Source organism: Callorhinus ursinus, unplaced genomic scaffold (genome assembly GCF_003265705.2).
Source record: "Callorhinus ursinus isolate GAN/ISIS: 27379988/994484 unplaced genomic scaffold, GSC_fseal_2.0 scaffold42, whole genome shotgun sequence".
NCBI classification, from domain to species: domain Eukaryota; kingdom Metazoa; phylum Chordata; class Mammalia; order Carnivora; family Otariidae; genus Callorhinus; species Callorhinus ursinus.
Genome location: NW_027397104.1, coordinates 1,716,119 through 1,731,478, shown reverse-complemented (window position 1 = coordinate 1,731,478; position 15,360 = coordinate 1,716,119). Strand labels below are relative to the sequence as shown.

Sequence of the window (15,360 nt, the reverse complement as noted above, 5' to 3'; positions counted from 1 at the left end):
CCTTCGGATCCCTACATTTGTATCTTTGGGGTAAATACCCAGTAGTGCAATTGCTGGATCGTATGGTAGCTCTATTTTCAACTTTTTGAGGAACCTCCATACTGTTTTCCAGAGTGGCTGCACCAGCTTGCATTCCCACCAACAGTGTAGGAGGGTTCCCCTTTCTCTGCATCCCTGCCAACATCTGTCATTTCCTGACTTGTTAATTTTAGCCATTCTGACTGGTGTGAGGTGATAATCTCATTGAGGTTTTGATTTGGATTTCCCTGATGCCGAGCGATGTTGAGCACTTTTTCATGTGTCTGTTGACCATTTGGATGTCTTCTTTGGAAAAATGTCTGTTCATGTCTTCTGCCCATTTCTTGATTGGATCATTTGTTCTTTGGGTGTTGAGTTTAAGAAGTTCTTTATAGATTTTGGATACTAGCCGTTTGTCTGATATGTCATTTGCAAATATCTTCTCCCATTCTGTCGGTTGTCTTTTGGTTTTGTTGACTGTTTCTTTTGCTGTGCAAAAGCTTTTTATCTTGATGAGGTCCCAATAGTTCATTTTTGCCCTTGCTTCCCTTGCCTTTGGCAATGTTTCTAGGAAGAAGTCTCTGCGGCTGAGGTCGAAGAGGTTGCTGCCTGTGTTCTCCTTTAGGATGTTGATGGACTCCTTTCTCACATTTAGGTCTTTCAACCATTTTGAGTCTATTTTTGTGTGTGGTGTAAGGAAGTGGTCCAGTTTCATTCTTCTGCATGTGGCTGCCCAATTTTCCCAACACCATTTGTTGAAGAGACTGTCTTTTTTCCATTGGAAATTCTTTCCTGCTTTGTCAAAGATGAGTTGACCATAGAGTTGAGGGTCCATTTCTGGGCTCTCTATTCTGTTCCATTGATCTATGTGTCTGTTTTTGTGCCAGTACCATACTGTCTTGATGATGACAGCTTTGTAATAGAGCTTGAAGTCCAGAATTGTGATGCCGCCGGCTTTGCTTTTCTTTTTCAACATTCTTCTGGCTATTCGGGGTCTCTTCTGCTTCCTTACAAGTTTTAGGATTATTTATTCCATTTCTTTGAAAAAAGTGGATGGTATTTTGATGGGGATTGCATTGAATGTGTAGATTGCTCTAGTTAGCATTGATATCTTCACAATATTTGTTCTTCCAATCCATGAGCATGGAATGTTTTTCCATTTCTTTGTGTCTTCCTCAATTTCTTTCATGAGTATTTTATAGTTTTCTGAGTACAGATTCTTTGCCTCTTTGGTTAGATTTATTCCTAGGTATCTTATGGTTTTGGGTGCAATTGTATATGGGATCAACTCCTTAATTTCTCTCTCTTCTGTCTTGTTGTTGGTGTATAGGAATGCCACTGATTTCTGTGCATTGATTTTATATCCTGCCACTTTACTGAATTCCTGTATGAGTTCTAGCAGTTTTAGGGTGGAGTCTTTTGGGTTTTCAACATAAAGTATCATATCATCTGCAAACAGTGAGAGTTTGACTTCTTCTTTGCCGATTTGGATGCCTTTTATTTCTTTTTGTTGTCTGATTGCTGTGGCTAGGACTTCTAATACTATGTTGAATAGCAGTGGTGAGAGTGGACATCCCTGCCGCGTTCCTGACCTTAGGGGGAAAGCTCTCACGTTTCCCCATTGAGAATGATATTCGCTATGGGTTTTTCATAGATGGCTTTTATGATATTGATGTATGTACCCTCTATGCCTATACTCTGAAGAGTTTTGATCAAGAAAGGATGCTGTACTTTGTCAAATGCTTTTTCTGCATCTATTGAGAGGATCATAGGGTTCTTGTTCTTTCTTTTATTAATGTATTGTATTACATTGATTGATTTGCGGTTGTTGAACCAACCTTGCCGCCCAGGGATAAATCCCTCTTGGTCGTGGTGAATAATCCTTTTAATGTACTGTTGGATCCTATTGGCTAGTATTTTGGTGAGAATTTTTGCATCCGTGTTCATCAAGGATATTAGTCTGTAATTCTCCTTTTTGATGGGGTCTTTGTCTGGTTTGGGGATCAAGGTAATTGTGGCCTCATAAAACAAGTTTGGAAGTTTTCCTTCCATTTTTATTTTTTGGAACAGTTTCAAAAGAACAGGTATTAATTCTTCTTTAAATGTTTGGTAGAATTACCCTGGGAAGCCATCTGGCCCTGGGCGTTTGTTTGTTGGGAGATTTTTGATGACTGCTTCAATTTCCTTAGTAGTTATAGGCCTGTCCAGGTTTTCTATTTCTTCCTGGTTCAGTTTTGGTAGTTGATACATCTCTAGGAATGCCTCCATTTCTTCCAGATTATCTAATTTGCTGGCATACAGTTGCTCATAATATGTTCTTATAATTGTTTGTATTTCTTTGGTGTTGGTTGTGATCTCTCCTCTTTCATTCATGATTGTTGATTTGGGTCATTTCTCTTTTCTTTTTGGGAAGTCTGGCCAGGGGTTTATCAATCTTGTTCATTCTTTCAAAGAATCAGCTCCTTGTTTTGTTGATCTGTTCTACTGTTCTTTTGGTTGCTATTTCATTGATTTCTGCTCTGATCTTTATCATTTCTCTTCTCCTGCTGGGTTTAGGCTTTATTTGCTGTTCTTTCTCCAGCTCCTTTAGGTGTAGGGTTAGGTTGTGTATTTGAGACCTTTCCTGTTTCTTGAGAAAGGCTTTTATTGCTATATACTTTCCTCTTAGGGCTGCCTTTGATGTATCCCAAAGATTTTGAACGGTTGTGTTTTCATTTTCATTTGTTTCCATGAATTTTTTTTTAATTCTTCTTTAATTTCCTGGTTGACCCATTCATTCTTTAGTAGAATGCTCTTTAGCCTCCATGTATTTGAGTTCTTTCCAAATTTCCTCTTGTGATTGAGTTCTAGTTTCAAAGCATTGTGGTCTGAAAATATGCAGGGAGTGATCCCAATCTTTTGGTACCAGTTGAGACCTGATTTGTGACCTAGGATGTGATTTATTCTGGAGAATGTTCCATGGGCACTAGAGAAGAATGTGTATTCTGTTGCTTTGGGATGGAATGTTCTGAATATGTCTGTGAAGTCCATTTGGTCCAGTGTGTCATTTAAAGTCTTTATTTCCTTGTTGATCTTTTGCTTAGATGATCTGTCCATTTCAGTGAGGGGGGTGTTAAAGTCCCCCACTATTATTGTATTGTTGTCGATGTGTTTCTTTGCTTTTGTTATTAATTGCCTTATATAATTGGCTGCTCCCATGTTAGGGGCATTGATATTTACAATTGTTAGATCTTCTTGTTGGATAGACCCTTTAAGTACAATATAGTGTCCTTCCTCATCTCTTATGACAGTGTTTGGTTTAAACTCTAATTTGTCTGATATAAGGATTGCCACCCCAGCTTTCCTTTGGTGTCCATTAGCATGGTAAATGGTTTTCCACCCCTTCACTTTCAATCTGGGGGTGTCTTTGGGTCTAAAATGAGTCTCTTGCAGACAGCATATCGAGGGGTCTGGTTTTTTATCCTATCTGATAGCCTGTGTCTTTTGATTGGGGCATTTAGCCCATTTACATTCAGGATAACTATTTTTTTAAAGATTTTATTTATTTATTTGAGAGAGAGAGAGAGCACATGAGAGGGGGGAGGGTCAGAGGGAGAAGCAGACTCCCCACTGAGCAGGGAGCCCAATGCAGGACTCAATCCTGGGACTCCAGGATCATGACCTGAGCTGAAGGCAGTCGCTTAACCAACTGAGCCACCCAGGTGCCCCAGGGTAACTATTGAAAGATACGAATTTAGTGCCATTGTATTGCCTGTAAGGTGACTGTTACTGTATGTTGTCTGTGTTCCTTTCTGGTCTGTGTTGCTTTTAGGCTTTCTCTTTGCTTAGAGGACCCCTTTCAATATTTCTTGTAGGGCTGGTTTCGTGTTTGCAAATTCCTTTAGTTTTTGTTTGTCCTGGAAGCTTTTTATCTCTCCTTCTATTTTCAATGACAGCCTAGCTGGTTATAGTATTCTTGGCTGCATATTTTTCTCGTTTAGTGCTCTGAAGATATCATGCCAGTCCTTTCTGGCCTGCCAGGTCTCTGTGGATAGGTCTGTTGCCAATCTAATGTTTCTACCATTGTAGGTTACATATCTCTTCTCCCGAGCTGCTTTCAGGATTTTCTCTTTGTCTCTGAGACTCATAAGTTTTACTGTTAGATGTTGGGGTGTTGACCTATTTTTATTGATTTTGAGAGGGGTTCTCTGTGCCTCCTGGATTTTGGTGCCTGTTTCCTTCCCCAAATTAGGGAAGTTCTCTGCTATAATTTGCTCCAATATACCTTCTGCCCCCCTCTCTCTTTCTTCTTCTTCTGGGATTCCAATTATTCTAATGTTGTTTCATCTTATGGTATCACTTATCTCTCGAATTCTGCCCTCGTGATCCAGTAGTTGTTTATCTCTCTTTTTCTCAGCTTCTTTATTTTCCATCATTTGGTCTTCTATATTGCTAATTCTCTCTTCTGCCTCATTTATCCTAACAGTTAGAGCCCCCATTTTTTATTGCATCTCATTAATAGCCTTTTTGATTTCAATTTGGTTAGATTTTAGTTCTTTTATTTCTCCAGAAAGAGTTTCTCTGATAACTTCCATGTTTTTTTCAAGCCCAGCTAGTATCTTTAAAGTCATGATTCTGAACTCTAGTTCCGACATCGTACTAATGTCCGTATTGAGTAGGTCCCTGGCAGTCGGTACTGCCTCTTGTTCTTTTTGTTGGGGTGATTTTTTCTGTCTTGTCATTTTGTCCAGAGAACTGATGAATGAGAGAACAAAATGCTAACAGGGTAACAACGTCCCCAGAAAATATACTCTAAACAAATCAGAAAAGAACTGAAACCGGGGGACAAGAAAGGGAAAGAAAGAAAAAAGAAAAAGAAAAATAGGAAAAGAAAAAGATAAAAATGAACAAAACAAAAAAAAACAGAATATGATCAAATATGATCAGGCTGGTGCATAGATCAGTGCCACACACTAGATTTTGGGCATATTTTGGTCTGTTAGAAGAAAGTGCCTCCCAAAATTTTAAAGAAAGAAAAACTTATATATGTACAAAAATAAGGGTTAATACAATGAAGGGATGGAATATGACTGTAAAGAAGAAAATTATAAAAGATTCTATAAAAGGAATTGATAAGAAGTTTGAAAAAAGAAAGAAGAGGATTTAAAAAAAAAAGAAGAGAAAAGGGAGAGAATGTGATCAGGCAGGAGACTAGAACAAAGCCATACACTAGAGATTTAGGGTATATTTTGATCTGTTAGAAGAAACTGTATCTCAAAATTTTTAAAGAGAGAACAACTTATATATATGCCAAAAGTAAGGGTAACTACTATGAAGGGATAGAATATGACTCTAAAAATGAAAAATAAAAATGTTTTTTAAAAAAGGGATTGATAAGATGTTGGTTGAAAAAGGGAAAAAGAAAAATTCAAAAAAAAAAGTTAAAAAAATTAACTTTGAAAGACTAAAGAATCATGGTAAAAAAAAGCCATGAATTCTTTGTGCAGTATCCCCCTAGCGCTGGAGTTCTGCCGTTCTCCTTGATCGGTAAGCTTGGTCTTGGCTGGCGGTTCTTGCTCATCTTCTGGGGGAGCGGCCTGTAGTGGTGGTTCCCAAATGTCTTTGCCGGAGGCGGAATTGCCCCACCCTTGCTGGTCTGGGCTAAATAATCTGCTCGGGTTTGCTCTCGGGAGCTTCTGTTCCCTGCACACTTTCCGTTTGGCTTTGGAGGACGAGAGTGAAAATGGCGACCTCCCAATCTCTGCCCCAGAGGAGCCGAGAACTTGGGTCCCCACTTCTCAGTGCACCCCCAGAGAAAAGCAGTCAGTCACTCCCGTGTCCCCGGTCTCCAGCCGCACTCCGTGCTCACCCGGCCTGTGACCGAGCATTTCTATCTCTGGCACCTGCCTCCGTGTGGAGTCTCCAAACCCAGCAGATCCCTGCGGTGTGCTCCCACGCCGCTCCTCCCGGGGGAGGAAGGGGAGTCTCCCCGGATCTGCCGCTTGTTGGGTCCCTGCTGGAAGAGCAGTGGCCCGACTGTGCCGCGGATCACGGTTTATGGCAACCCCGAGCTGAGACCCCGCACCTCAGCTCCATCTCTGTGGCCGGCTTCCCCGCACCGATACCTGGGAGCTCTGCCACACTCAGGCACCCCCAGTCTTTCTGTGACCCCGAGGGTCCTGAGACCACACTGTCCCGCGAGGGTTCCACCCCCAGCTTAGCCACTGGAGATCCTTCAGTGGATCCGACTTCTAAAAGTTCCGATTTTGTGCTCCGCTGCTCTCACTTGCCAGAAGCGGCCTACAGAGGCCCCCTCCCCCACCGTCTATCCTCCTGAATATCGCCTCGGATTCACTTCTCCGCATGTCCTACCTTCCAGTAAGTGGTCGCTTTTCTGTTCAGAGAGTTGTTGCTGTTCTTTTCTTCAATCTCCTGTTGAGTTCATAGGTGTTCAGAATGGTTTGATCCCTATCCAGCTGAATTCCTGGGACCAGACGAAATCCAGGTCTCCTACTCCTCCGCCATCTTGCTCCACCCCCCCGTTCAGTATAATTTACTTCTTAACCAAATAGTGTGACAGGTCCCTGTGTGACAGAGCTTGAAGTCTAGATTAAACACTCAGCATATTTCTGAAGTTGAGAAAATTCTGAGGGACTAAGGTGGGCCCACTTCTCCTGGTTTGTCATGGTGGTAGTGAGAAGTCTCTTACATACCAGGTAAGGAATTCTTTATTCAGGTGTTTGGCAGAATTCTATGCTTCAAAGTTTCCACATGGCATGTTTCATTATAAAATATCTCAAGCTTTCAAAATATGAAATCTGTCAACATGAAACCACTGTGGATGTGAATTTATAATTTCAGTAATCTATTAAAGACCTGTTGTCCATGACTCTCTCATCTCTTGGAGTCCTTCATTTCTATCAAGATGCGTTGATACTGGAAATCTGTGCAGTGCGTGTGTGTATGTGCCGATTATAGCCTTTCTAAGGTGACATCTCATTGTGGTTTTGATTTGCATTTCCCTGATAATTAGTGATGTTGAGTATCTTTTCACGCACCTTTTGGGCATTTGAAATCTAAATATGAAATAAATATTTGAAACCTATTATCAGGGTGCCTGGATGGCTCAGTCACTTAAGTGGCTACCTTCAGCTCAGGTCATGATCTCAGTGTCCTGGGATGGAGCCCTGCTTCAGGCCCTCTGCTCAGTGGGAAATCTGCTTCTCCCTCTCCCTCTGCTCCTCACCCCCCCGCCACTTGTGTGTGTGTAGTCTCTCTCTTACATAGATAAATAAAATTAAAAAAAAAATTTTTTTAATTAAAAAAAGAAGCCTCTTTTTAGGTCCTTTGCCCTAAAGCCTCTCTTTAGGTCCTTTGCCCATTTTTTAATCCAATTATTTGCTTTTTTGCTATTTGCTATTGAGTTGCATGACTTCCATATGTATTTTAGATATTAACCTCTTATCAGATAAATGGTTTGTAAATATCTTCTCTCACTCCATAGATTGCCTTTTTATTTGTTGATTATTTCTTTTGTTGTGCAGAAGCCTTTAATTTGATGTAATCCCACTTGTTTATTTTTGCTTTGTTGCTTGTGCTTTTTGGTTGTCACATCCATAAAATCATTGCCAAACTGTTGTCAAAGAGCTTTTTCTCTGTTTTTTTCCTAGGAGGTTTATGGTTTCAGGTTTTACATTTAAGCCTTTAATCCATTTTGAATAAATTTTTGTGAGAGGTATAAGATAGGGATCCAGTTTCATCCTTTTGCTTGTGAGTACCTAGTTTTTCCAGCACCATTTATTGAAGAGTCTGTCTTTTCTCCATTGAGTATTCTTGCCTCCCTTGTCCAGTATCAGTTGGCCATATGTGCATGGGTTTATCTCTGGACTCTTGATTCTGTTCCATTGGTGTATATGTCTGTGTTTATAACAGTATCATACTGTTGTTTTTTGTTTTAAGATTTTATTTATTTGACACAGAGAGAGAGAGAGGGAGAGAGCAAGCACAAGCAGGGGAAGTGGAAGTCAGGGGAGAAGCAGGCTCCCCACTGAGCAAGGAGCCCGATGTGGGGCTCAATCCCAGGACCCTGGGATCATGACCTAAGCCAAAGGCAGCCGCTTAACAACTGAGCCACCCAGGTGCCCCCATACTGTTTTGATTAGTATAGCTTTGTAATATAGTTTGAAATGAGGACATACGATGCATCCAGCTTTGTTTTCTTTCTCAAGATTACTTTGGCTATTCAGGGTTTTTCAGGGTTCCATAGAAATTTTAGAATTATTCTTTCTATTTCTGCAAAAAAAAATAAAATGTCATTGTAATCTTGATAGGGATTACATTGAATCTATAGATAGCTTTGGGTAGTATAAGCATTTAATAATGTTTACTGCTCCAACCCATGAACATAGAATATCTTTCCATTTATTTATGTCTCCATTTTCTTTCATTAATATCTAAAACCCAGTTGATCACAGTGTATAATCCTTTTCATGTGTTGTTGAATTTGGTTTGCTAGTATTTTGTTGAGAAGTTTTGCATCTATATTCATCAAGGATATTGGCTTACTGTTTTCTTTTCTTGTAGTGTCCTCTTCTGGCTTTGCTACCAGGGTAATGCTGGCCTTGTAAAATGAGTTCAGGAAGATTATCTCCTCTTCCCAAACTTCTTTTCTAAACATTTCTCAAATTTGTCTTTTTTGCTTCCTTGTCCTTCTATGCCCTTTTCTCTCTCAACCTGATGGCAGGTTGAGATTATCTAGAACCATAATCTTGAGTAAGAAGGTATCATCTTTAGGGGCAACTGGGTGATACAGTCAGTTAAGCAGCTAACTCTTGGTTTTGGCTCAGGTCATGATCTCAGGGTCGTGAGATTGAGTCCCACATTGGGCTCCATGCTAGTTAGTAGCTAAGTGACTTGAGGCAAAATACTTTTCTACTCTTAATATCAATTTCCTCATCTATTACTAAAAGAGAGGTTTTATAAATATTAAATTAAATAACATATGTAAAGTACTTGGCACAGTTCCTGATAATTAGTATTTAATATAGTTTAGTTACTTTTATTTTCCTTCAAAATCCCAAGGATGGCTCCTGCTGGGCTTTTTTTTTTCTGTCTGTGTAGTACTGTTTAGAGCCTATGAACTATGGGGCCCCCCTGACCTCCAAGAACAGAGAGAAGTTTGTTGAGAGATAAGTCTTTTCCTTTTGGAAAAGGTAGGTCTGAAGCAGCACATGCCTTGGATGAAATGTTAATTTAATTATTTTTTTGATTTTCAGATTTTCCTGTTTTTAGGCAGCATGTGTTTTATCCTAGCAATTGGGCATGGCATTTGGGAGAACAATAAAGGCTACTACTTCCAGGATTTTCTGCCATGGAAAGAATATGTGTCTTCATCAGTTGGCTCTGCTGTCCTCATATTCTGGTCCTACTTCATTATTCTCAACACTATGGTGCCCATTTCCCTTTATGTCAGGTAGGCTTTTTTGACTACTTTGTGTTATAGGGGGAGGAACTGACTTTATACTTTCTGCTTAACTCCCCAAATAGAGTGTGAATGTTTAGAAAGCATAGATTGTGTGCTCTTCAACTCTTTACTTCCCACAGTGCCCAGTGTACAAAACACTCTGAGAAATGTCTAGAGATAGGGGTGCCTGGGTGGTGCAGTCAGTTAAGTGTCCAACTCTTGGTTTCAGCTCAGGTCATGATCTCATGGTCCCAAGATTGAGCCCCGCATCTGGCTCTGCACTCAGCACAGAGTACACTTGGGATTCTCTCTCTCCCTCTCCCTCTGACCCTCCCACTTATGCTTGCTCTTGCATGCTCTCTCTCTCTCTCAAATAAATAAATAAATCTTAAAAAAAAAAAGGATAAGAAACTGCCAAACTTCTTGTCCAAGTGTTTAAAAAAAAAATGCCTAGAGATTGTGTAAGTGCTTTCCATATCCAGAATACTGTACTAGATACTATGTGAGTTATACAAAAAGAAAATCATCCCTACCCTCAAATGGCTTTTAATGTAAATGATGAAATAAGACATATTAAACATATGCAATAATTAGAAAAAATGCACACAAATTTGGTGATCCTGAAGCTCAAGCCAGGCAGCCCCTAGTTAATCAAAGAGATAGGTTCCAAACATTCATTTGTAAATCAGTTAATCAGAACTTACAATTTGTTTTCCCATAGAAACAATGTGGCAAATGGTAAATAGGTATAATTATGACCTAAGTTCTGGTTTCTAAAAGTTAGCGAAGAAAAGGATGTTTCCTCCTCTTTTGCATGGACAAAAATTTGAAATAGGTAAAATAAATCTTTGCTCTCCTTTTTGTTTTCATCATTCCCTTTCACACATGCACACCCAGACACATTTTCGCATCCTTCTTCCCAAGTTTCCTAAACCCTGCACTGGGAGATTCCAACGTGAAAAGCACCCTAAGTGACTAAATTATTTTATTAATTATATATTTATTGGGCACCTACTATGTGCCAAGCACTATATTAGGTGCTAGAAATAGGAACATGAATAACAAGACAGCTGTTTCTCTAGATAAGCTCATAACATAGCCGTGGAAACAGATACTTAAATAATTATGGTACAATATGGAAAATGATGTAATAGGAATATATATGGGAATGCTATGGGAGACTAGAAAAAGAATGGGTTGATTCTAGCCCAAGTGCCTTGGGGATTTACAGAAAAAGTAATAATTGGGCGCCTGGGTGGCTCAGTTGGTTGGACGACTGCCTTCGGCTCAGGTCATGATCCTGGAGTCCTGGGATCGGGTCCCGCATCGGGCTCCCTGCTCGGCGGGGAGTCTGCTTCTCCCTCTGACCCTCTCCCCTCTCATGCTCTCTCTCTATCTCATTCTCTCTCTCAAATAAATAAATAAAATCTTAAAAAAAAAAAAGAAAAAGTAATAATCAAACTGGTATTTGAGAAAAGAGTAAAATTCACGAAGTACAAAATAGCAAAACAATATTGCAAACAGAAGATCAGCATGTATTCAGCATGTATGAAGGTCTGGTGTTTTTTATTTTTTTTTAAAGATTTATTTATTTATTTTGAGAGAGTGAGAAAGAGAGAGAGAGTACATGAGAGGGGGGAGGGTTAGAGGGGGGAGGGTTAGAGGGAGAAGCAGGCTCCTCGCTGAGCAGGGAGCCCGATGCGGGACTCAATCCCGGGACTCCAGGATCATGACCTGAGCCGAAGGCAGTCGCTTAACCAACTGAGCCACCCAGGCGCCCCAGGTTTGGTGTTTTTTTAAAAGCTTGATCTGGTCAGAGAACAGTGAGTGGTCTAGGGCAAAGTGTTGGATGGTAATTTAGCATCAGATCCAGGAGAACCTTAAATGCCAGGCCAAGCAGTTTGGATTTTATCCTAAAAGCAGGAAAGACCTTTCTAAGGATAGAAATAATATGACTAAATGTTTGGGTTTAGAGAAATTGCTATGTTGGTTAGTATGGCAAAGGAAGGGAGGGATCAAGATTCAGTGCATGAGGTCTAGTAGTCAATAATGTGGGCTAGAGCCCTCCAACCTCACCTGAAATAAAAAAAATCTATGTTGCTCAATGCAGCTGTCTCTTAGAAGCAACCTAAACTAACACCCATTAAGCATGAATGATGATAGGAAGGAGGCCCCTTAAAAATCTTCCCGTGTTAAAATGAAGATGCTTGTTAACCATAAAGAATCTATAATATACCTTACCTGTAACAGAAGGCAATAGGGAAAATTCAGATAAAGTGAAGAGGACACTATTGGGGGTGGGGGTGAGGGAGAAGCTACCCCACAGACAGCTGCCAGGAAATTTATCAGAAGGTCAGCTTCTGTATAAGCTGTTTCTGATTTTCACAGATCCTTCCCTCTTCTGAAACAAAGAAGCTTCTGAGTGTTTCAAATTTCTCTCTCTTCCTCACCCGGGGATTTACATGACAGCCACAGTAATCCTCTAATTAAACCTGGGCAGCCTTTTATTAGTTAGTTCTTAATGCTGTCAGGCCTTGCATTACTGCAGAAATTCAAAATATTTTACTTTTCCTGGGTATGTTTTGGAAGAAGAAAGAATGAAAAGGAGTTATGCCTCAGCAAAATTAATCAAGTATGTCTCGGGTGGTAAAGCCCTGAATGATAATGGTCAAAATCAGAATAACATAGGGTTGGCTGGTGGGAAGGGTCCTTCAAAATCCATGGTAGGTTCCCAAGGAAGATATTCTGATTTTCAGGTGCTCACCCTGACCTGTCACACGACTGTTAAGAAAGAAACTAGGATGATGTATTTGATCTGTTCTGACCCAGGACCCTTTTTTTCTTGCTTTCTTCATAGTGTTGAGATAATAAGATTGGGCAACAGTTACTATATCAACTGGGATCGGAAGATGTTTTGTGCACCAAAGAACACACCAGCACAGGCTCGCACCACCACCCTTAATGAGGAGCTTGGCCAGGTCAAATATGTGTTCTCTGACAAAACAGGAACTCTGACTCAGAACATCATGATTTTCAATAAGTGTTCTATTAATGGGATATTCTATGGTATGCATGCCTTCCTGCTTTCCCTGAGTCCTAGGGAAATTCTACTTCTCAGATTGTTTTCAAGAGTAATCTCCCTCTAAATCTATATGCCTCTGAAATTCACATTTACCTCTTATTTTCCAGCCTTCTCTGTTCACTAGGCAAAGATCCCCTACTCCATTTAGTTGCTTACCAAAAAGCATTTATTTAACACCTGATAGAGGTAATCCATTGTGTTGGACATTGGAAATACCTAGATGTACAAGACTTAATCTCTGTCCTCAAGGAATTCCTGATGTCTTGAGAGTGTCAGTTCACTCTCATTAAATCAAACGGAGAAACCAGCATGTTATTGAAGCTGCTAATCTCCTGGTTCCCCTTCAGACCAATAAGCAGTCTTGAGAGAAGTCATCAAAGGAATGTAATTAATGCCACTGAATTGTACACTCAATAATGGTTAACATTTTATGTTATATGTATTTTACCACAACAAAAAAATTTAAACCTTTCTTTAAAACCCTTGCCAAATCTCTGCTCTGTTTCCTTACCAACAGGTGGTATCTATGACAAGAATGGACAGAGGGTAGAAGTCTCTGAGGTGAGTGACTACAGCTCCCTATGAAATGCATGTGGGAGCTGAGGCTGTGCTGCATAGCAGCATCTTTGACACAAATTGGGAGTCCCTTAGCTCCTGAAATAGTAAAGCTTTTATTGGCCCCATAATACCAGAAAGCATTATATAAATGGCCTACGTTTATTTGAGGGGATTTGGGTTTTTGTTTTATTTATTTTTTTATAAAAAGACTTTATTTATTTGTCAGAGAGAGCGAGAACACAAGCAGGGGAAAGAGGGAAAAGCAGACTCCCCACTGAGCAAGGAGCCTGATGCAGGGGTCGATCCTAGGACTCTGGGATCATGACCTGAGCTGAAGGCAGATGCTTACCTGACTAAGCCACCCAGGCACCCCATGAATTCCTCACGTTTTATTCATATTTTATAGCTCAACTCCCATTTGTTGGTTAATTCTTTTTTAAAATCTGTATTTTAAAATGAAAATACCTTTCTTGTTTCTTTCTGTTTAAAAAATAATCTACGCTCACTATAAAAAAAAATCCAAACAGTACAGAAATACATGAAGAAGAAAGTTAAAACCACTCAATCCCTTGTAGAAAACCAGTGTAAAATTTAGGGGTATACTCTTTCAGATATTTTTCATGTGTGTATATGCACACACATATACATCAATATCTGGTGATAGACACACGAATGGATGGATGAAAGAGAGGGAGGGAGGAAGGAGAAGAAAGAAAATAAGGGAAGAAAGAAAGAAAGAAAAGGAAGGAAAGAGGAAGTATTATAGCATGTATGCTATTTTCAGCTTCCTTTTTATTCACTTGACATATATTGTTGTCTTCTTTCAATGTCAGTAAATTTAGGTCTACATGATCATTTTGAATGAGTGGCATATCCATTTGTATTGGTATACCTTAATTTATTTGACCAATCCCCTATTTTTATTCCATTTTCTTTTGCTATTCTAAATAGCATTGTGGTAAGCACCCTGGTACATACATTTTTGTCTCTTCTTCTGATAATTATTTCCTTAGAATAAAGTCCTAGAAATGAAAATGGCTGGCCAAAGGGTAGCCACATTTTTAATGAATTTAATATTGCCATATTGCTCTCTAGATAGATTGTATCAATTTATAATCCCACCAAAGCATATGAGAATTATTTTTTTCCCATATCCTTCCTACTTCAGGAAACTCAGTCAGTCCTGTGTTCTCTCTTTCTTAATATCTGAAACTTATCTTCTTATGTGATTCTTTCCCCTCAACTCGTTTTCCTTTTCTTTAAAAAAATACTTAATACATCCATACAATGGAATGTTATGCAGCAGTGAAAAGAAATGAGCTGTCAAGCCACACACACACACACCTGCACACACACACACACACACACACACACAAAGAAGAACTTTTTAAAAATATTTTATTTATTTATCTGCGAGAGAGAGAGCACAAGCGGGTGGAGGGAGAGGGAGAAACAGACTCCCCAATGAGCAGGGAGCCAGATGCAAGGCTGATCCCAGGACCCTGAGATCATGACCTGAGCTGAAGGCAGACGCTTAACTGACTGAGCCACCCAGGTGCCCCAGGGAAGAACTTTAAATACATATTGCTAAGAGAAAGAAGCCCATCTGAAAAGGCATGTACTGTATGATTCCAACTATATGACATTCTGGAAAAGGCAAAACAGTAAAGACAGTAAAAAGATCAGTGGTTGCCAGGGGTTTGGGAAGAGGTGGAGAGAGAGATGAAGAGTGGAGCACAGGAGATTTTTAGGGCAGTGCAACTATTCTGTGTGATGCTGTCATGGTGGATTCATTACAATATGCATGTTTCAAAACCCATAGAACTGTACAATGCAGAATGAATTCTAATGTAAACTATAGAATTTAGTTAATAATGTATCAATATTGGATCATTGATTATAACAAATGAACTACACTAATGTGAGATGTTTGTTAATAGAAGAAACCAGAGTAGAAAGGAGAGAGAGAGAGTATATGGGGACTTCCTGTACTTCTGCTCAATTTTTCTGTAAACCTAACACTATTCTAAAAAAAGAGTATTAATTTAAAATAAAATAAAATACATAGTTAGAATAAATAAAATAGTAAAATAACCCTTAGCCCATTAACCAGAGGTAACCACTAATAATAAATTTTTATATTTTATTTTTATTTTTATTTTTTTTAAAAGCACTTAGAACCATTCTTGCATTACCCTCTAGCCATTATCTGTCTCCATCAGTCCAAAATACTGAGTATCAACCATATGTCAGATTTTGA

The 15,360-nt window shown here is 39.5% G+C and overlaps 1 protein-coding gene across 4 annotated transcripts in view; it reads left to right on the top strand.

The window, feature by feature from the left end:
- LOC112809601 (phospholipid-transporting ATPase FetA-like) overlaps window positions 1-15,360 on the top strand; it is a 108,679-nt gene that overhangs the window by 69,101 nt on the left and 24,218 nt on the right. For all 4 annotated transcript variants that reach the window (XM_073881386.1, XM_073881387.1, XM_025852938.2 and 1 more), the window contains 3 exons: window positions 9,273-9,469; window positions 12,318-12,526; window positions 13,060-13,103. In XM_073881386.1, coding sequence (XP_073737487.1) covers window positions 9,273-9,469; window positions 12,318-12,526; window positions 13,060-13,103 — 450 coding nt within the window. The remainder of the gene's footprint in view (window positions 1-9,272; window positions 9,470-12,317; window positions 12,527-13,059; window positions 13,104-15,360) is intronic.